Here is a 21,208-nt window from a genome sequence, read left to right as displayed (position 1 = left end):
CCAGTTTCCATGTCTTGTAATCCCCGTCGATCTCGCATTCCGCGCCTATTTCCGCTAACGTGCTAGGGCGGGTTTCCAGCAGACTCGTGCCTCAGGCAGTGCGCACGAAGGTGCGCTTTATAACCTTATTTAGTCGCGGTCTGTTCGAGCGCAGAAAAAGTAACTGGTTCGTTCTTCCCGGGGTGTCGTTTTTTAGCGTTGGATCACATTCGAGCAATACTTTATTTAGCTTTACCGTCAGTTCTTTGCAGGCTGTGTTCACTTGCCCGGCCCTCAGCGGCAGCTGTGCTGTTCCGGCAAGCTGAGCTCGGTAGCAGCGCTCTAAGCAACTCGGCTTACCGCCCGCAGGTGGGGGTGCTATCACGACACCTAATGGAACCATCCTACTGTTCAGTCATCACAACACACCGAAGAGTCTAGTCCTAGCGGCAAACTGTCGCCAAGCAAAGCGATACTATTCTGTGCAAATAGATTTGTACAATATCTCTATCCCTGCATCTTTCCCAAGAAAGGCATATGTCTGTGAATATACGATTCACGGTACAGGCTTTAGAGCTGTTGTGACCGTATTCAACAAGCAACGAAGGGACCCTGTATCGATGCTCTTCCGGTGAGGCTGCATGCACGACTTGTAAAAACGCAACAGCGTTGTGTTGATGCTCATGAAAGTTCACCGACTGCCAGGCTTCGGCAGAACGGCGATGAATCACTGGATTCTGCGACGTTGGCGAACTGTTTTGGTGAGTACGGCATGCAAAACCTCTTCTTGTTTTGTCTGTGTCCCTTCCGCGGACAGAGTGGGGCACCTTCCTTTCCCGTTGTCTGCTAGCACACTAAAGCGTGCCAAACCGGAAACGAGTTGTTCCTATCCGGAGACGAAGGACCAGAGTATTGTCTGAGTCTAGATCGTGTAGAGGTCATCTCACTTCCAGAAATGCCGGGATGCCTCGGGGGTGAAGCTTGAGGCCCTCGCATGCACTTTGCTTCGTCGTTCCCCGGCTCCGCCATGTGACCGTCATCTCCCTGGTTAGGATGTCGCTGGAGTCCTTCGTTCGCAGACTTTTTTAGCGTCGACTTGCGATTGTCACAAGCAGTTGGCTCTTGCTCAATTCCAATCAGCGCTTTCTCATCTTCAGGACAGACTGCTTCTTCTGTGACGATTTTTTTCTCTAGTCCTGGAGACTGTCAAAGCGGAGTCCGAATTGGTGTCGTTTGCGGCATTGCGGCACCTGATCCGCGTACCTTCCATACTGATTCTGACAGTACAGGACCGGGGGCAGCACTCGGGTCCGGACCGTAGCGCTTTCTCCCCGATACAGGTAAAATGAAAAAAACGCGGAAGAAGTCTCACCGCGCTGTCAGAAGGACCCCGAAGACGGCCCAGCGCTTATACAGAGATCTGAAGAAGCAGATGAGAGACACTGTGCTCAGATCGAAGTGGGACAACCATCAGAGCTTGCAAGGGAACTTCGACAAGTTCACGATCCAAGACTTTGAGCACCGTCTGGCGGATGACGAGGAGCTGTTGAGACCTTCCGAAGCAAAAGGGTATACGAAACGGTTTGCTGATATTCTCTTGGCGTCCCCAATGGCTTTCAGTACACGCGTCGCTTTGCGACCGTCCACATGCTATCTCTGTGTCGATGAGCCGCGGCAGGGCAGGCGGTTGCTTATCCTTCTGCTCTCCCCATTTTCAGTTCCACATTCCTATCTGGTCGTGGGAGTTTCCCGGGGCTGGTTCTTCCTACCTTTCCTCTGCACGCGGGGGCCGCTGAAATGTGCCTACACTGCGCATTCGCAGTGGACCGCTGGTGACCCTGATTCTCTAGTTGCCTGGGTGGTTGCTAGGGGTGATCAACCGTCTGGCACAGATGTATTCTAGGGCATCTGAGTCCGCATGAGCCGCATCACACTGACCGTCGAAGCACGAGGTGCCCCGTCGGCCTACTGGGGCTATGAGTAGACAGACGGGTTTTCCCTCTCGTAGATAGTAGCTACTGATAAAGGGGCTTGCCATTTGGGGGCAAGACTTGCGCCGAAGCAGGAGGACGCTTTTGAGGTGATTGGGGGAGGGGGGGCTGCTGTGGCACATACTACTGTCGGTACAGGGTACCTCGGGTATTCTGCTCTCTGCAAGGCCGGGGCTCTGCACCTAATACACTTTGGTGGGGTTGCTCTCCACGTTCGGCCTTAGTCTTTGATTCAGGTTGCACGGAGAGAGGACGTGCAGGATGCGCCTTGTTGCTCGGCATGTATTCTGCAGGCTGAACGAGCAACAGTTGATCATCATGCAGAAGTTATTCGCGAAATACGCGGACGACTGCGAAGTAAGTCAGACTTGACTGGGCCTCTCTGGTGTACGTGCGATAGGCTCGCAGAACACAGTGGGGCCTATCTCCTCTGATATTGTTTCTTCCCAATGCAGCGTCAGAGGACACTCTCACCAGCAGCAGGTTTCAGGATGCCAGAATAGTGGCCCGGAGACAGATTACATACACACTACAACGTTAGGAGCCATAAGCGTCTCTACGCTGTCTGTGTCTGCGTCAACCGTCGGTTTCAGAACATGGCAAGAGACACCAAGATCAACGTGTTTCAGTGGACTGCAGCTCGGTGTCGCAAGTTGCTTGGCCTGTACACCCAGCAGGCTGTATGTGCCTCGGCGAATAGGCACCTTTTGCCGAAGCTGACTCTAGCTCCCACCCGGGCCCACGAAGAGTTACTCGAACAGTACCAAGCACGGGCGCAAGACGAAAAACGAGCAGCGGAAGCTGACATTCAAGCAGAGATCGAACGGCGCCTTGGGACGACGAATTCGCAAGTCGCTAAACCACAGTCGGGTTCGAGGCGCAGCCAGCCCGACGAAGTACACAACAAAAAGCGGAAACTCAGAACTCTGTCGTCCTGTGAAGCGGAACGAAGCGCAGGCAAGCAACCACCCAGGGGAATGAGTTTTGTCAAGAACAAGTAGGGCGTGGGTGGAATCGCTGGTTCGATTTTCATAAGCATCGCCTTCGCACTTGCGGAATGTAGACAACACGGTTAAGATCTGGTTTGCCTTCCACGTCGCGGTCGTGGACATGCTCTCCCGCTATTTCCGTGATAGAATCTGGTGCCCAGCTTCGGAAAGTGGCCGAGGCAGCTCGCCGCGTGCGTCACCAAGGTCTCCGGACTTGGGAGCATTCAGTGTGCGGAAGGCACGGAACTGGCTTCGCAAATTGTTGAGAACACTGTTCCGACGAAAGGACGCCGCTGGTCTCTCCCAGGCGCTAGCAGCAGAACTGTCTTGCCGGAGGGACTTGAAGCAGTGCCAATGTTAGAGAAAAGTTAGCGGTGCCTGTCTGAGACGGAGCAACTTCACAAAGTCTTGAAGTTTTGTAAAACTCATCTCGAATGACGGGGGCCATGCAGCAGACACACTGGTGGGAAGCGCCAGTCACCATGAAGACTCATTTGTGGCTCTGAGGCACCCGACCGCCACCGTCTGGTTGGCGCCAGCTGGTGATGCTCACCTGAAAGCTTCGTGCTACATATATTTGGGGTGTGCCGTCGTCACCGTTGTAATGTTCCTGAGAATGAGCAGCACCCCGGAACCTGCGTTCGTTTCCGTGCAGCTGGTCCGTCTTCATCAGACTTGTTTTCGGTCTTTGTTGTGCCGGACGTCGTCCTTGTTCCGGCAGTGGGGAGGTTTGCTGACGTGTGCACCTTGTCGTCTGCGTTGCAGTTGTCCTGTTGGTCATGTTTTCCACTGGTTGACAGTGCCAGCTTGTTTCCGCATTCCGCGGGTGCTGAGTGACGGCCTAGTGATAAAGTATGTGTTTACGTCAGGGTACACCGGTCCTCTCAGTCGGCTATTCTTCGTGAGCCGTGACGGCACGACATTGGTTGTGATCTTTTAGTATATGTTGTCGGCGAGCTGTTGGGATGACCTCACTTGCCCGTCTTCCCTGAGTAACCTGCATCAGTGCAAAGGACAGTCTCCTGCTCCTTGACGAATCTGATTCGCCGAACATAACTTGATAGCCGGCACCAAGCACAGCGGCAACAAGGCTTAGGACACCACGGCGCGGCTTAGGCCTGTTGGCGAATGTCGTTGCCAGGATTTTAAACTTCCCCGTGCCCCTATCGGTTGGAGGCTCCTTCGTTCAGGTTAGTCCGGTGGAGCATCCTACATGTGAGGACTACTCCGCAAACGGCGGCATACTCAGCGGTGACCAGCCAGGACCCAGTACGCTTCCTGGGAAGGCACCCTGATGATTAGCAAAACGTCTCACACGGTACAACTCGTTTTCCTTTTGTTGAGCTCGAACCTGCGATAACTTCCTCCACTGTATTCACGAGACAATGAAGATGTGACATTCTGAAATAAAAGTGCGTTCCGCGGACCACTTTTCTGTCCAGAGAATTACGCACAAGCTTTGACAGAATGACTGCAAATAACTGGCACGAGGCGGCGCTCAGAGAAGCTGCGCCGTCGCCACCCTGCGAGCTTCCTAGGACACCCCAGTAGGACACGGCTTTCGCAGAAGATTTTGGACTCGGCTATCCCGCAGAACGGCCGTTGCGTCCGCTTCCACCTTAGCGGAGGCCGCAACTCCAGCCCGACATAACATGCAACGCCAGGTTCGCGGCGGATGCGATTAGAACTCGGAATGGCAGGTGCGGCGTGGATGCTGCAAGGCCAACCCTGAGCGCGTGACCGTCTCCGGCTTGTGTGCCCCGGAGGGAAGATGCTCTCTTTAGGGAGCCCCAAAACAGGATGCAGTGGATCCCAGTCTGTCAACTTCAATGTACTCTGAAAGACTGCCAAATGCTGCGGCTGCTTCTGGCGCCATGTCCCGGCACACTTCGCGGGGGTGGGCTGCTTCCAGCGTTGCCGCCGGGCTGAGGTCTTGTCCGTAGAGACACTCGTTCGGAGTGCACGAATAACACGCCACAACGAGGACCAGCACCTCCATCCAGGACGCCTGCGATAGTGTTCAGGGCTCCTGAGAAACGCTAAAGAGCGCAACAGGTTGACTCACGCTCGCCTACACACACAGCACTGTTATATTTCCGGCGATACCAGGGATCTTCCCCTTAGACCAAAGTCGATGCCTCAGAGCGCCAGAGGCCCTGGACGCCCCCGCGCTCCTTTGTCGGGCTGGCGTCGATCGCGAAGGATCGTTTCTCCCCCTAGCTCACTCCCCCGCCAGCACTCTCCCGTCCCCAGGAGTGGCCAGCCCGTCAGCGAACAAGCCGTGAAATCGCGGAACTGCAACAGTACACACGGTTGGTCTAGAGGGTGAGGGTGGAGGGGCAAAACTAGGGTTTCTGCCGCTGCTTTCAGTTTCAGGAAGCCGTGTCTCAGGGATGTGGTGCAGTGCGGGGATCGCGTGTAGTGGGGAGTCTTCTACAGTGCTGGCAGTGCATCCGTCGATCACGGGAAAGGCTGGAAAGGGATTTGCCCAATCCGTTGATGTCCGGTAGCAGAACCGCAGCTCCTGGCTACAAGTGCAACGCGACGCGGGCCAGTCAGGCTCGAGTCCGTCCTGGCCTGAGCTATTCCCTCTTGTAGGATGTGTCACAGAGGCTGGGCGACTCAGGCAAGCGAGCGAAAGCGTTTTCTGGCTTAGGCAGTGGAGGCAGCAGCACTCTTGGTCATGATCTTCCTCGGGCAATACGGATTTCCGTAAAAGGTGACTGGGGCTATGCAGCAATATCGCATCGGTCTGCGGTTCCGTGCCACTGGCCGAGTCCGGGGGCGACTGTTGACTTGCCTCCACATGCGCGGAGTGCTCTCTCGGCTTGAGCGATTCCATTTGTGTAGGCTTCATGTCTTCTTGTCCTGTAGGCGGAAACAGTTTATCCGAGAATCCGTAGGTCAGAATCGGTGAACAACAAAAGCGTGTCTGGAGTGGTTCACTCATCCGGCAGTCGGGGCACGAACCAAAACGCCCAGGACGTCCATGCCTGCAGGGAGGCGAGGCTCAGCTGAGCATTAGACCGGCGAAGCGCTTCCGTGCCCTGCTGTGGTGATCTCACCAGTCAGTGGCCTTTCATCGGCATGCGCACTTGGAACCGCCTGAGCCTCAACAGGGGCACATGCTTCTGTGTCTCTAGCTGGGGCCTCGCCGCAAAAAGGCGTTTGAATAGCAAGAGTGCACATGATGAGGTCCATGAGATGCAGTAGCTCTAAGCGGTTGAGTCGTTGTAAAGCTCCCATTGTCACCTCATCCACCGCCTCAGGCGGCTCGCTTAACTGTAGCTGAGCTGCCCTACTGATCTCAGGCAGCACCTCTGCTTCTGGATCAGATCCCGAAGGCAGGTCACTGATCGTGCCGAAAGGAAGAGTCGCCTCTTCAGAGAAGGAAGCCTGCCCAGTGGTACTATTTCCCCCTGACTGCGCAGTCGGGAGAATGGATGTCGATGCGGCTGTGTCTCGTTGCTGTGCATCATACTGCTCATGCTGGTGGTCTTTCTGGTCCGGTGTCTGTCTGTTTTGTCGCTGCATGAGGTGCAGTTGGCTGCTGAGAAGGGCCGCAGTGTTTGCAAGTGCCGTCGAGAGGCGAAAAGTCTCAACGCCAGTTCCATGTGGCGGAACAGGCCGACTGCAGTTGCTATCACCTATCCGCCCTCCAGGGTTGGCACTGCTGGCATATGGCCAGAGCGCAGCGCGCAGCGCTTCAGAGGGCTGGTTCTCATCTCGTTCCGCAACAAAACCCGGCAGGCAGGCAAGGTTTTCATGGCCACCTCTTGCCTCTTGGACTGTCCTCGTGGACCCAGGGGCCCACGTTTCCTCTCGAGCAGGCGGTGTTGAGACGCAGGCAGAGTGGGGAGTTTTATGTGATCCGGAGTGCTGTGGTGGGGATACGAGGCGCCTTCCCAGGCTGTCCACTGCCAGGAGATTTGGGCATATGCCAGCCAACAGCTTTGCTGGAGTCCCAAGTGGCATGAGGCCGGTACTTCCGCTGCTCTTGTGCTCGGGGGGAGGAGGAGGGGGCGGAGGAGGTGGAGGCTGTAGCTTCCGAGTTGGGTTGCTGTGTGAACGGACTATTGAGGCGGCTGTTGGTAACAAAGCTGGCAGCTCCGAGTACGTAGAGATACGCGACCTAGGTTCAGCTCGGGGCGCATATGGTGCTGAAAGACCTAAAAGCTGAGTCCTCACTGGCTGACAGTTCCGTTGTGGTGCGCGGTACAGAAGTGGCGAAGCAGCTGGGTGTTCGGGGCACGGCAGGACTCCAGGAGCTGCGTGTCTCTGCGGGCGCGCCTTGCGTGCACGCTTACGCTTTTCCTTATGGAAATGGTGACAGAAGAGGCACGCGACCCCGTTTAGACACTGCTTGTTCGCCTTGTTAGCGAAGACCTGCATGACAGCATCGGATCTTGCACCCGGGAACCTCTCGCCTGACAGACGCGCTGTCGCGGAGTCTAGTGGTAAGAATGCACACGCTGTCTCCACAGGACTCAACAGGTAAGCTAGCTGGCATTTAAGAGGCCAGGTCTCCCTGAGTTGATGGCTTCGCGCAATCAGACACCGCCGACTACTATTGATAGCACTGAGGTGGAGGGGAGGATGTTTCATCACGCTCCATGAAGGGTATTTCTTGCCTTCATGGTTGAGTACCTTAGTTGTGTTGCGTGGAAGCTCCTTAAAGGTGCAGCAATGCAGTAGATGAGTGTGGAACTTCATGAATACCTATGACAGTTTCAGCAACAACGTAATGTAATGGGCCGGGCAGAGCGCGGGCTGGGTGCAGCCGAGACAACTTCACTCCCGCATACTTACGACCTAATTAACCTGGGAGGGGGGGGTATGGATGGGCCGTGGCTTACGCAAGGCTTGCAGAGCCCCTCATCGTGAAGCAGAGCCCCAAGGGATGGCATTTTGCCTGGGTAGCATTCCAGATCTTCAGCAGCAATTCGTCGGCTCTTAAGAATTTCCTGGAGCACTTGTGCAGCGTTGCAGGCTTCGTTGCTGGCAGGTGTGTTATCACAGGGGCTTCCAGGGTCGGTGTCGTTTCTCTCAGTAGTAGAGTTTTCGGGATCTCTCATCTCCTGGCGCGTGCATGAGCCGGTGGGCTTCGTAGCTGTCTGCATTAGCTTCTCTCTGAGAAGCTTCTTTAGATCTTCCAGAGATATCCATTCGCGCTGTTCTACGGGAGTGCTGCTAGTGCTTGCTTCATCGCCCTTTGCTAAGTGGCCGGTGTTGGTGGTAGCCTCGAGTTTGCTTGTGTCCGCCGCTGCTGTGTCTGTCTCCCCTTTGTTGGGGCAGCCGTTTGGGTTTTCCTTCGGGCTCGGCGCGGGTCCTGAGGAAAAGAGGCAACCCTCAGGCTGAGTGGTTGCCAGCTCTGAAGACGCTGCAGCCGGCGGTTCACCCAAGGGACGAACGCTGGAAGCCAGCGCCTCGCCACAAGCTGTCAGCGCGTTCGCTGCTGCCGAGCTCCGCAACGCGAGCGCCTTCATCTTCCACAGCAGATCGTTCCTGGCAACAAAAAGCGGACGTGCGAAGCCAATTGCAACCAGACCGAGACGTGCGTGGACAGGGCGACGCTACGACACTCTATCAGGGGTGCTTCGTGTGTTCTGATCCGGTTTCTTGTACTGCGACTCCGCCAGTCAGTGGCACGGCAAGCTGAGTTGTTTGCAGAATCGATGCTACCTCGTGGAGGTAGTCGTGTTGGTACAACTCACTTATGCTCCTCAGCACGCAGAAGAGCCCTAGCACACTGCGGCTGCGTCGGCGTCCCGAGTAGGCTACTTTCTTTGTTCGCTGGTTGCACCTCCCGGGCAGCTCCGACGGCCTTGCCAGCGGTGCTCTCTTCTGCCTCGGTGCCTGCGTCTGGATCCACGGGAAGCACCATGAAATGCAGGTTGGATGGGCTCCAGCTAGACGCGTGCTCACGCGCTGTAGCCTTTGAGACAGCATTTGGGCATTCGCGGGGGACTGACAGTGTGGGTTGTAACGCAGCTTCAGGTAATGGCCCGGTAGAACCGCCAACCAACAGAGTAGGAAGGTGCAGTGCCGGCGGATCGGCATAGCCGCCCTCAGAAACTGCAGGCACTGAAGCACACACGCGGCCGCCGCTGCTCTGGCGGTTTCTTTCTAGCGGCCTCGTCACACTTTCGAGTACAAGCGGCTTCTCCCTGTGCCACAGCGACTTCCGGGTGTCCGGCGCTGGAGAGTGGCAACCGGAGGGGAGCCCTTTGCTCCGCCCTGAAAGACATGCAGAGGTGCTCTCCCCTCCGACGTCCTGCGCCGGTCCATCGGAGGTGCCGACAGAGGAGGCGGTCACATCGAAAGCAACAAAAGGTTGGCACCCCGGCGCCGTTGAAGGGACAGGGCCAGGAGAAGAAGAGATAGAGAGGTCAGCCGATGAGGTCGCCATCGCTTGACGCGACGGAGTCCCTTCCGTCTTAGCAGCGCAGACTGACGAAGGTCGGGAATGTGTCCGGCCGGAAGCGGGAACTCTTACGGCCAGTCGACCGCATCGGAGAAGTGATGCAGCAAGAGATGTCTTGGAATCAAGGCCTCCACGAAGAGAATGGGGGGCGCTCGCCACCCGACAAGCCGCTGACATCGCTAATTGTGCGTGTGCGGTCCGCGCTTGGGCACCCTAGTTCTACCGGAGTCGGTCGACGGCGTCTGAGGGGAAACCGCGAGTCAGCACTGGATAAAACCGACAAGAGGACAATGCCCGAGTTGCTGCCTCCCGTTGAGTCAACTCTTGTCAACCGCTGTAAGGGGCGAGAACGGACGCAGTCAAACAGGTTCTAACAAGATCTCAGCCAGGCCGGACTCGCCGACACTACTGACACACAAACACAGTAGGATTGTTAATGAAGGCGTCCAGGGGGAAGAGAGGGCACGGGGAAATCTGCATGGTCTTTGACAAATGATTTAGGCTACAGAACGCTACCAAAAGAAAGGGAAGTTAGAGGTGCACGCTCCGAAGTTCGACGCGTTGCCGAAGTCAAGTAAAGTGACAACAAGAAAAAGTGCCGTCGTCGAAGAAAACACTCTCACTGTCCCACCTGACGAAGAGCATTGCTCTGACGACACACAGAGGCGGTCGTTAACATCGTCGTAGCTGAGTAAGACAGACCACTAGAAAAAATAATACATACTCGGGCTGCGAGGTCCTCAAACCTTGGTTTGCGGAAAACTAGGTATAACTGCTGACGCCCAACGCTCATCACTACGATGGACACTACTGACAAGGAGGAAGCGACTGTCATCCAAGAGGGTGATAAACGGCGGCGGGTCGTACATCTGGGTACGTCTGGCCGAGCAGGTTGTGCTGCTCGACGAAATGAACGCCCTCCGGCCTGCGCCTGTCAGATACATCGGGATACGTTATCTTTTAGGGGCACTGGTGCGCATTAGGTAGCCGTTCGGCGCGATGATGATGCTGCGAGTAAAACACCTGTTCAAGTTCCCTGTCCACAGAGGAGCCGAGCAAACGCGATAAAATTCTGCTTCTGGAAAAAGTTAACAAAGTAGTGCATGCGGAGGAGGACAGTAACGCCTGGTATACAAAAAACAATACCAATATTTCATGTAAGCATAAACCGACGTTTAGCGTGCCTGCTTGTCGCAGTCAGTCTTGGGATAAGCGGAGTGTCACTACTATGAAAGCGCAGTCTTTTTGTCTAAACCATTGAAATCGCTCTCTCATACAGTGAATACGGTTCCTAGGGGAAAGGCTTGCTCCTCCGCTGCTTTTATAATTGTTTCATGTGTAGCAGTGGCACCGTGAGCTCATGGGAATAGCAGCCCGGATGACATATTGTCACCCAGTATTCCCGCGGCGGCAGCTCGAAGGCCCTGTCAGCCCCCTGGTCTGCCACCTCACTACGCCGAAGGACAAGCGTCCTTCATTCTAGGCGGCACGGACAGTGCCATGCTCAGGGGGCGAAGAGAGCAGCCTACAAGGCAGGCATTAGCGGGCTACTATCCGGAGCCTGCCGCGACCGGACGCACCCCGTGGGATCGGGGCTGGAGCCCTGAACCCATTCAGAATACAAGCATGCGCCCGTGGACTTACAAGCGAAAGCCACACCGGACTTCCTCGCTCCGACTAAGTTACTGTGAGGCGGCACTACTCGGGCCGGTTGTGCAGTTCCCCTCCAGCGCCGCCACCGCCCCTCTGAGCAACGTATGTCTTCTGCTGCAGACCCCTCGAACCAGCCGGCTTGTTCTCACTGTCCCATCTTTCATCCATTAGCAGCTGGACCGTGCAACTGAGAGACAACTATGGCTTTCGCCCCCGGTGCCAGACAAGTATCCTCGCCGTCATGCTCAGTGCCCTGTCCGAATAACAGTAAGAGTAAAAGGTTCGCTTTGCGACACTCTCTGTTTGCGAAACAAGGGACCGATGTCTGAGGAAGTCTCCTCACTGACCTCCCCGGGAGCTGCAACTTTCCAAAAGAATGGCACTTCGGAGATCACAGCGCACACTAGGAACGGAACCGGATTGGTGAAGCCGTATGTTGAGCCGCACGTCGAGGCCTTACACTGAAATGTTAGCCGAGCTGAAGAAGGGGCCTCTGAAGACACATATTTCTCGTAGCGTCCTTCCTCCTGGTACTTGCCTGCCCTACAGTATCGGGTCGGTACCTTTCGTTCGTCTCCGACCAGGAAGCCGGCTCGCCCTGGGTCGGCGTCGAGGCCGTTGCACTTGGCGGAGTGTCCGAAGCAACTTGGCCCGTCGGCGACGACGGGACCAAGACGTCGTGACCTTATAGGCCGCCACCGGGTAGTGGCGCTTCGAAATCAAAAACCGTAGATCAAAGCTCCTTTTGGACGGAATACCAGGCTAGTGCCCTTGGTGGAGCTGCAACAAAGAGAATCTGGGGGGATCTCCTTTTGGTTGCAGCATTGCGGGGAGGCGTCCACTCACTTCTATTGCAAGCGCCTTTTTTTCTGGCTGTCGCTTCGCGGGGGGCCTGCGTTTAGCGGCCTGCGCGTTCTTGGTACAGCTGCATAAACTGATACTCACACTCAGAGATCAACTTCCTCCCGCCTTACCATCTGACGGGTCCGGCCCACAGCGACAATGGCTCGGGAAAGACGTGCACAACGGAAGTGCCCACCGTTCTTACTTCGCGAGAGCAGGCGCGCGCGGGTGCCGCGGGTCTTTCCAGCTTACCCGGAGCTGCCTTCTAGTTACAGTATTGTAGTTTACGCTGGTACTCGTTGTTTGGGTAGAGGCTCATTAGTTAAAATGTTGTAGCCGCTGCAGGAAAAGTGTGACAACAGCGCCCCGTCTCTGTAGCAGCTGTTACGCACTCCAGCATGATAGTTGAAGAACAGAGAGCGTTTTCGACGCAAGGGTAACAGTCACGCGTATCCATCCAACCACCACCGAGAAGACCACGAGCCCCGGGGGTTTCTTGCTTGCCTACTGTGGGAATCGCCAATCACGAACAGGAAGAAGATCTCATGACTAAACTGCTCGGTCAAGTGGTGAGAAGTAATCCGTCTCTTCAGTGTCTCAAGAGCAGTCAACAAAAAATAATAGAGATAGAGGTGTGTATCTAATTCAGAAAACACCCTTAGCCCCAAGTCACAAGTGTGCCCAGGATAAACTTCCGACTTGGAACGTACGGCGCGCCTGACGTAAATCGCATTGGGGACATTGCTCTGCTAAAGCGGCAGCCAAACGGGGCTGCAGACGCGTCGTTCTTCGCCCGCAAGCTGGCGTCAAGAGCGTGACGGAATCCATATCTAAAACGACGCAAGCAAAACATGAGATCCAGTTTTGATGCGTGCGCGCGACACAGTAGAGCAGGGAGGGGCTGGCTCGCGCGCAGCTCGACGGAGAACCCTTCGTGAAGGATGGTCGCACTCCGAAAAATCAGACGTGATTTGGTAGCCGTGTGGCGGTTTGGTCTGCGTTCCGCAACTGACAGGCCTGCCAGGCGTCACCAGATCGAGAGGAAGCCGCCCGTTACTCATGCTTACAGCAGTCACCATCCCGGGGAACTCAGAAGCACGATGTGAACTTGCGACAGCGGGTTCCCAGTCATTTCCACTGCCCCCCCTCCCGAAGACCCACTGCCTACGGAGGTATGCTGCACAACTACCACCGGAACTGGGCCTAGAAGTTAGGGCAGAAGAAAAACCACTCCAAGGGGATATAGTCCGGCCCGGTGATCAGAGCGCTCCTGCGCGAGTGCTGAAACGCCACGAGCTCTCACCTGTCGAGCCGACGACATTCCAGTTCTTCGAATGACTTCAGCTTTCCTGTATCGTACGTCTTGAAGGAAGAATGGCCGCAGCAAGACAATCACCTGCTGTGTTTTGCAGAGCCCGTCCTTGAAACAGGGCCGTGCTGCCCTGAAACCCCTCACGCGGGAGTAATGAAAGGACGATGCAGGACTCCAGCTGACTGAGTTGGATGGTCGGGCCTCGCCTACTCCTCACGTTTGCCCCCTCATCCGCTACCCACTGGTGTCGCCTATGCCGCGTCGCGGTACGCCAGCAAGCAAGCAAGCAACACTTCCGACCACCGTCGCGGAGCTAAAAAACCAGGCGTTTCATCACGCCCACTCGAGCGCGCTTGCCCGTACTTCGTTGGTAATGACGTTGTAAAACTGGGACGGCCGTTGTCGGAAACCGTCTGGTACCCGGGCAAGTTTCCTCGCTAGCCTGTCTTCGAGTCTCTTGTTTTCAAGGCTGCCAAGGACAGAATCAGGACCCGGACGAGAAACAGTGTTATCTCTATGTAATGTCAGTGGACAACCACCCTTCAAAACACCTCAAATGACGCCACAGGAGAGCCAGTTGCCCCTCCTGGGGTCCGCCTATCAGGGGCGATGTCCATGTGACTCGGGGTCTTCCTCACTGCCGCATTTGTGCATCTTCTCCGGAGTCCCTGTACTTGCAGAGAAGAGGGTCGTATTTCCGTTGCGCTAGTTTCTCTTCAGCTCTTAGGCGCTCTTGCAGCTTTTCCGTCTGCAGTTGAGGAGACGTGCGCCGGAGGGAGGTGCGTTATTGGAACGTCTCGTGTAAACCTGGTCTCTAAGACGCAACTGAAGGGCGGCGTGTAGCTAGGTAGAGGTAGGGGCAGGGGAACCTTACCTGGACCCGGCTTTCGTTGGCGGTGTGAAACCTGTTTGAAACAATATCATAGTCGCGCTGCGGTCGCTGGCGGTTGGGGGCTTGTTGGTGAAAATTTTCCCCTTCCCCGTCCGGTACTCCGTGGTGCGCCAGAATGTTGTATTGAGGCCCACTCCACGAATAGTGTCTCTTGGTTAGGCGTGCCGATGTTTGCATTTCTGTCCCACCTCCGGCGAAGGCGATATTCGTAATAATGTCGTACCTGAACAATGATACGGGAGTGTCAGGGGTTACCGAGTCGCGGTCCGTGGTGCAAAGTTCGCGTCCCCTGGCGGGAGCCCTGGTTCACGTCCTTGCAAACGTGGCATTCTGTCGTCACATGCTGGCGGACTGTCTCGCATTAGTACAGGGCACCGCACCCCGGTTAGTGGTCGTTGGCTGGATCTGGTCCTCGGCGTTAGAGTGGACTGCCACCAGGCCGCATGCACAGCACGAGTTTGCTCACTGCTGCTGCGGTCTTCTGCACCGTCTTCCACGCGCAAGCTGCCTTGCCTGCTCCTCCTCCTCCCTTTGGACAGCGCGCTTTTCCAAAGCTGCATTTTGGTAGAGCTGGAGAATCGGATTATACTGGTGCTGTTTTAGAAGAACATGCGCTGACAGACGAGGGATACACATCACGCAGTGTCCCCTTTTCTGTCTCGAGAGGTGGACACACGAAAGCAGTCGGGCCCCAGCAGTGTACTGAGCTGAGGAAGGCATTGAGAGAAGCCCTCGCCTAGCGGCTCCCAGACACTCCTTGAACGGATCAACAGAGTCTCGACAGCCTCGACGTGAGCCAACAAAACGCCTTTTATGCTGTACATGGCCATAGAGCAGCAGGAGTCGCCAACCAACTGAGCGGCACGTGCGAGTCTCTTGGAGCCGAAGAAGCTGTACTCACCAGCGGTCACCCTTTCCGGCGGTTTCTGCCCCTTGCTTGCGAGGCTCGATTTCTTTGATGCCTCATACTCATGCAGGTATTTGGCCCACTTTTCGCGTGCTTCTTCCATTGGACTCCTACGCAGTCACCATGGTAGTAGCCTCGCGAGGCGCAACTATAGTTTTGACGGTGCCGCTTTCCTTGTAAGCACTCTAGGGCAGTACAGTGCCAGGCTGATTCACCAGAGCGCCTCTAGGGCTTTCCCGGGCTCCTTTACTCTCCAAAGTAGCTCGGTTTCTTCACGCGCCTGCTCCGCCCACTCCAAAGGAACAGAATAGAGCGCACGTCTCTCCTCGGGTGACCTCGTTGCTACCGATGCCTGTCCCGCGGGACGTCCTGCGCAGGCAATCTCGCCAGCGATGCGGGTTGATTGTATTGGAAGCTACTGGGCAGGAATGACTGCTGCAGCTGATAACCATACTCACATCGGTGTGCTTCATGTCCTCGAAACCGGCGGTACAGCGTAGAACGCGACCTGTCGTACAGCACCGTGAACTAGAGGACAGCAGCGCGGGTTGGTCAGGCCTTTGCTCCTGCGCGAATATAGGCCTGCCACCTAGGTGCAGCAGGAAGCCGCAACCGGCTGAGGGCGGCTTTTGTTCAGCCTGCCTACTTCTGCACCCCAATGCAACCCTCGGGGGGGAAGCATGGCTCGCATCCGTGAAGCAGGCTGCCTCCTCGTAACGGGGACGGAAGTGTAGGCAGGCAAGCTGTCAGGGCCGCGACGCCATTTCCGGAGTGCATTGAAGACCGCTCAGCGGTTGTGAAGACCATCAAGGGCCATCCGCATGCACGTCACCACTTGTGGAGGCATCGGCGGCATTCCCGGAACTGGTCGGCGTCTCCGGAAGAAGACTACTGACCTTGCGGTGCTTTGATGTGACACTCCTCTGCAGCATTTGCAAGCCGGGTCTGTGTGTATCTACGTTGTGTTAGTACGTGACCGACAGTAAAGACTCTGATCCGCTCTAGCGCGTCAACACCGGCAGCTAGGAGGGAAGAACTTTTGCAGGGAGAAAAGAAAAACGAGGGCTGACAGGCTGATTCCCGACGCGCTAGCACTGCAATTGAATACTGTGCAGCAATGACACACTGTTTTGGCGGGAACGCCACTTGCCGGAGCTGATGGCTCCCTTCCAGCCACTCCCGGCCGTTCTGGAGGACAGCGTCGACAAAACTGCCAATGGAGGGACTTCGGCAGGCGAGGTTAGTTTCCATCCGAGCTGGCTGGGTCGGAGGGTCCCGGGGCTTGGGGTGGGGCTCTCTGAGGGGCCTGTCGACAGGGCTGGATCGACTCGTGGAGCAAAATTCCAAGAGGCGCGATAGCGACGACAGGAAGCCGAGCAGCCGGTCACAGCCCGTGAAGGCAGGTAGTGAGCTGAGTCTTGTGCACTCGGAGTCAGCTTCTGGCTCGTGCGTGGCCGAGACTTACTGGCCCGTCTGCCGGCGAAAGAACTTAGCCAGAGAAGAAGCCAGACAACTGAAAATGCAGAGCTAGTGCCCCCCCCTGGCAGGCGAATTGCCAACAACAAGGGCGTGATTGTACTCGGATTCCGCGCAAACACTCATGAAGCGCTACACGACGAGGGCCGTACTCTGTTCTCGCCGGTGCATGGTTTGCAAGTGACTGAGAAGAGCCGGTGTGCGCGGGGGTGCCAACCGACTGTCTTCGATCGAAACCTCGCAGCAGTTGAGCTGAAGGCTTTGTGACGTCACCAGCCCAACAAAAAAATGGTGAGCCCGAGCGATTCGCTGCTGAGTAGGCATGGGGTGGGCCGTCCTTTGAAACAGGTACCTTTCATAAAGTGTACGAAAGCAAAGTGTTGATAACTCGATTTAGGCGAGCAATAGGCGCCGCGTCCCCACTTCAGCCATGGGCCGCTGCCCGTGCAGCCGCTCCCATATAGGGCTCAGCGGTGCAAGAAATAGCCAGGGTGGCTGCTCGGCAGTGCCGCGCTCCAGCGGTACTGAGGACGGGCCTTTCCATTGACCACGAAAGAAAAGCTTCACCGCGAGGGTTGCCGCCGCACCCCTATTTGGTGTAGCATCGCGTAAGAAGTGAGGTCCCCCTTGGCGGCGGGGTGCGTCTCTCCCGCAGGCGCAGCCCCCATCCAAGGCAAGCCCGTTGACGAAGCCGAAGTCGTCCAGATATAGAAAATTGCGCGGAAGCTCCCGCGTGGACGAGTCTCTATTCGGGACAATTTTCAAGAAGCATTTTCTTATCACAGGAAAAGACACTGTCACAGCTCTCTGGCCCAAGGGTAGACAACTACCTTGCGGCGCTGCCCTGGATTCGCTAGTCCTTAGGGATGATGAGATTACCAAGGTGAAGGTAAGCAAGTATTGTATACTCCATACTCCCCTTCTAAGCATAAAACAAACTGTGGCAACGCCCGTCGCCGATGACGAGCGTGCGGCCACGCCTACGAAGAAGCGAGACTAGATTACATGGACACCAGGAAAACCGATGACTTCACCTCCTGCAGTGGTGCGGCCCCGTATTCTTGAAACAAAGCTCCACGTCAGGAGCGGAAATACGCTTCGTGTTTCAGGCTGCTACAGGCCCGCCTCCTCCCAGTCACAGAGGGCATCTGAAAATGGAACAAGAGCCAGATTTCCAAGCACGACTGGCGGAGTCCCAGGTAACCGCAGCGGGACACATCTGCACCGGAGACAGCGTATAGCTTTACAGTATACTGACAGTCTGAAGGCAAAGGAGCCGTGGGGGCGGCCCGCGCCAAAAAGACCGAACTCCCTTCGCCCTGCACCCAGCCAAACTTCTCAGTCCCCTAGTAGCTCACCTGCACGTGGAATTGGTCTACCGCCGTCGAGAGCTGGATTCAATGCTCGTCACATATCGGCCGGCAAGGAGGGCATTGAATGAGAGGTGCAGTTGTCAGAAATGCACCGCACTCTTCCGTGTAGGAGAGGACTCGTCGAATGCTGGAGAACGAGGCAGAGCGTCGCAAAAGAGAAATTGAGAAGCTCAAGCATTCTGGTGCAGAAGTGGACACAATTCGCGATAAAGCTTTGCTCGCGAAATACGAGCAAAGAGACGAGGTGAAATGGATGAATCAGCTGATTCTGCACAGCAAGGTCAACACAATTCGCGATGCCCAGATCAGGCAGAAAAAGTGAGCAACCCATCCAGGTCGGAAACTCGGGGGCGAGCGCACTGACCGTCATACTCCGATACTCTGTGGGCGTCTGCGGTCACTCGACTCGAGGTCGCGAACCCCACAGCATCGACTCTGATACTTAAGTCGGCCGCTCCCTTCGAGCTCCCACACACCTGCGTCACGCAGCGCGCACTGGGAACCCTCACCTGACCTTACATAGCACACGTTCACTTTGTTCCGGGCGTGCTACTACAGACAGTCGGCAGCCGAGAAAGAAGCGGCTGAAAAACAACTGGACCTGATTATGGACATTGATCGAATTCAAGGCCTACAGCAAGATGAAGAAAGGGAACAGGCACGACAACACAAATTGAAGGCAGAGGCAGCTATGATTCGGACCCAGATCGCTGAGCGTGAGGTGAGTCTGGGAAGTGCGTACAACTGGCTGCAGCAGACAGGCAGTTAGGTCACCGGGATTTACACGCGCTAGTTATAGTGCATCCTGCGAATAGCGTCGCCGGGGGATCACTCTGAGACTCCTAGACGGCAGCGAATTAGATTCTGTGACTCCCGATGCATGGGCCAAGGAACTCCGGAGCAACTTCGCGTCCCGACTCACCACCACGCAAACAGATGGCGAGGAATTCATAACCTGCTGCCTTCTCACCCGAGGCAACTGTTCCTGGGACAGCTAGACAGAGGATCCCGAAGCAGAGCCGCCCTCGCAAAGGGGCGACACAGCTTGCAAGAATGGTGCACTGAAGAGAACAGTCTAACAAAAGCTGCACTTGCCTGGTTTGCGCACTCCTCCTCGTTCTGCGTGACCCCTGTCGAGGGCCAGGCTCCTAGAGGTTCCGTAATGGGATGTAGTGGAATGACCTCCTGCATGCGGCATCCGACGGGCAACTGCTTGTCAGGAACTACCTCTAGGAATGGCATTGCTTGCAACGAAAAGTGTTGCGGCCTGTCGGCCAGCCACTGTAAGCTGATGGGGGGCTTCGAGTGTGTGGAGTGTCAGGCTCGGAGAGAACTGGAGCTGGAGGAGCGTGAAAGGGAACGGCAGGTTCTTGTCAAACAGATGGAGGCGCTGCATCTAGAGGATCTGGAGACTAAGCGTCAAAAAGAGGAGACGAGGCGCTTGCTAATGCAGGAGATCAATCATCACAACGCAAAAAGTCTAAAAGGTGAGACATCAGCCGGCAACGGATAGAGGCAGAAGGGGACAATTCATTTGCACCACCGTGTGTGGAGCAAAAGGATCACCGGAAAACTGCTGCTACTAATAGGCGTAGCGTTCCCAGTGACAAATCTGGGGCGCCTCAGATTCGCCCGGAGTGACGAGCGACACCACTTTCTAGACGCGCTAGAAGTGTCGACTGACAAAGTACGGATTCATTCGGAGTAGAGGGCCAGCAGAGAAGAAGTTTGGTTTCCTGTGGCCTCTCAGAAAAAGAGGAGCATCTGGCGGAAAGGGCAAAGGAAGAGTCAAAGATTGCTGCGTATCAGAGGGAAAAGGCGCTGCGTGAGAAGGAACTGGAGGAACGCAAAAGAGAGATGATGGCTATCAAGGAGAGGGAGATAGCTGCACTTTACGCAAAGCACGAGAAGGTCATGGATAAGCAAGCAGAGATGGACGCTCTTCGGGCTAGGCGGTACGTAAGCTCTCCCGCGCAAACATAACCAGTCTAGGCGCCCCTTCAACGGGGGCCTGCTGACGTGCAAGACCACGAAGCTGCCTCAGACCACTGTGAGGGCTCATCGGAGCGGCGCCGGTATTCTACAGCATGGACGGCTTTTTTCGCTTTCTCCACAGTTGAGTGTCAACTGCTTGTTGGAGCATCGCCTGGACCATACCTGCCGCCCCACCGTGGTCGTAATTGAACACGAGAGGCATAGGTTTCCGTGTTGCCAGAAGCGTTACCGGCACCATCGTGGATCGCTCTGCCGGCCCATAAACAGGTAGGGGTTACCTGGTCGTGCGCCTGTAGAACCGCCTTCTTTGGGTGGAACAGTCGGCTTGGAGAGCGGTGCGGTTACTGCCCGTTCAAGGTTCCCAACTGGAAAAAGGTTCTGTGAGTTCAGGGCAATGGATGAGCGGGAGCGCAGAGAGCGACTGAAGGAAAAGCAAGAGAAAGAGCGATTGGACAGGATCAACGCCGAGCTTGCAGAGGCCCGACAGAAACAGCACTACGACAAAGTTCAAACGCTCGCCCAGATGGCTGTGGCGGATCGAGAGGAGTTTGACCGCATAGCACGGGTACAACGAGAGAGCGAAGAAGCAGAGCGCAAGAAGAGCGAAGACGAAAAGCGAAAGCGTCTCGAGCATGCTGAGAAACTGAAAAAGCAAATTGAGGAGCACGTGGCTTTGAAAGCTCGCATGAAACGTGAACGCCTTGAGGACGCCATCCGCCTCAGGAAAGAGCAAGAGGAGGACCGGAAGAAACTGGAAAGTATCAAGGTCAGAAACCCGAGCTCCTACCGTCAATCCCGTGATGTATATCTGACTGCTATCCTAGTCAGCTGTTGTTGTCTAGACCCTTGTCCGGAGTGTCTGGCAAGAAGGGTTAGGTACGGGTCAGGGAAGGAGGGAATACTGTTCACCAGATCGAGAAGGAAGCAGCAGCAGCGTTTTGTACCGGCGCTTGCAGGTTCTGCCTTTCTTTTTGCTCGGAATGGGGGCTCACTTACGCAAGCTCGTTGTGAAGGGCTGATACCGAGAAACGACTATTGAATCACGCAAGAGAAAGGCAACCCAGCAACCGGGCGACAGCTACCATCGCAACTAGGTAGTACGGCCGGGGTCGACGAAGGCGACACGTTTACTGTCGTGCCCGAAACTCGTGAAAAGGATTCTTGACGCCGCCAGCAAGAACTTCCCGCGGCAACTATGTTTCCACGTCGGGCCGACTACATAGGCGTATGCGACTTCTTGCTTTCCAGCAAAACTTTCCGCAGACGGAACAGCCCGGCACGGGTGACCTAACATCTACCCCCCGCAACTAAGTCGGCGGGTGTGCCCCTTTCTAAACCGATAGCGATTCTGGTGCCTTGACCCATCTATCGGGT

The 21,208-nt window shown here is 55.9% G+C and overlaps 4 protein-coding genes across 4 annotated transcripts in view; 3 read left to right on the top strand and 1 right to left on the bottom strand.

Annotated features, from left to right (window-relative positions):
* CSUI_004217 (ribosome biogenesis protein nop16) lies at positions 1-3,837 on the top strand. The gene is made up of 3 exons (XM_068064410.1): positions 1-1,548; positions 2,264-2,327; positions 2,564-3,837. The coding sequence occupies exons 1-3, from the start codon at positions 1,325-1,327 to the stop codon at positions 2,969-2,971; spliced, it is 696 nt and encodes a 231-aa protein (XP_067923620.1). The 5' UTR covers positions 1-1,324; the 3' UTR covers positions 2,972-3,837.
* On the bottom strand, positions 3,418-10,179 carry CSUI_004216 (aoe264 and aoe130 possible). The gene is made up of 3 exons (XM_068064409.1): positions 8,674-10,179; positions 7,816-8,464; positions 3,418-7,345 (listed from the first exon to the last, which is right to left on the bottom strand). Exons 1-3 carry the CDS (start codon positions 9,558-9,560, stop codon positions 5,981-5,983), a joined length of 2,901 nt encoding a protein of 966 aa, XP_067923619.1. The 5' UTR covers positions 9,561-10,179; the 3' UTR covers positions 3,418-5,980.
* A 3,177-nt stretch (positions 10,180-13,356) lies between these two features.
* CSUI_004215 (uncharacterized protein) lies at positions 13,357-15,716 on the top strand. The gene has a single exon (XM_068064408.1). It carries the CDS (start codon positions 14,298-14,300, stop codon positions 14,649-14,651), a length of 354 nt encoding a protein of 117 aa, XP_067923618.1. The 5' UTR covers positions 13,357-14,297; the 3' UTR covers positions 14,652-15,716.
* Positions 15,717-17,121: 1,405 nt separating this feature from the next.
* Positions 17,122-21,208, top strand: part of CSUI_004214 (tumor suppressor mitostatin) — a 4,375-nt gene continuing 288 nt past the window's right edge. The window contains exons 1-7 of the mRNA XM_068064407.1: positions 17,122-17,355; positions 17,576-17,665; positions 17,949-18,157; positions 18,398-18,560; positions 19,161-19,326; positions 19,590-19,794; positions 20,225-20,600. Coding sequence (XP_067923617.1) covers positions 17,621-17,665; positions 17,949-18,157; positions 18,398-18,560; positions 19,161-19,326; positions 19,590-19,794; positions 20,225-20,600 — 1,164 coding nt within the window. The 5' untranslated portion in view covers positions 17,122-17,355; positions 17,576-17,620. The remainder of the gene's footprint in view (positions 17,356-17,575; positions 17,666-17,948; positions 18,158-18,397; positions 18,561-19,160; positions 19,327-19,589; positions 19,795-20,224; positions 20,601-21,208) is intronic.

Source organism: Cystoisospora suis (assembly GCF_002600585.1).
Source record: "Cystoisospora suis strain Wien I chromosome Unknown contig_1938, whole genome shotgun sequence".
Classification (NCBI taxonomy): Eukaryota; Apicomplexa; class Conoidasida; order Eucoccidiorida; family Sarcocystidae; genus Cystoisospora; species Cystoisospora suis.
Note: the sequence above shows the minus strand (reverse complement) of the source record. Positions and strands in the feature narration are given on the sequence as shown.

Coding starts and splice junctions, on each gene's coding strand:
- CSUI_004215 (XM_068064408.1), top strand. CDS start 14,298: ATGTCGTACCTGAACAATGATACGGGAGTGTCAGGGGTTACCGAGTCG.
- CSUI_004216 (XM_068064409.1), bottom strand. CDS start 9,560: ATGTCAGCGGCTTGTCGGGTGGCGAGCGCCCCCCATTCTCTTCGTGGA. Junction 8,465..8,673: donor CTGCGTGCTGAGGAGCATAA/GTGAGTTGTACC, acceptor TTTTGTTGCCAG/GAACGATCTGCTGTGGAAGA. Junction 7,346..7,815: donor AGGGGCTCTGCAAGCCTTGC/GTAAGCCACGGC, acceptor GCTGTCATGCAG/GTCTTCGCTAACAAGGCGAA.
- CSUI_004217 (XM_068064410.1), top strand. CDS start 1,325: ATGAAAAAAACGCGGAAGAAGTCTCACCGCGCTGTCAGAAGGACCCCG. Junction 1,549..2,263: donor AGACCTTCCGAAGCAAAAGG/GTATACGAAACG, acceptor TGTATTCTGCAG/GCTGAACGAGCAACAGTTGA. Junction 2,328..2,563: donor AATACGCGGACGACTGCGAA/GTAAGTCAGACT, acceptor CGTCGGTTTCAG/AACATGGCAAGAGACACCAA.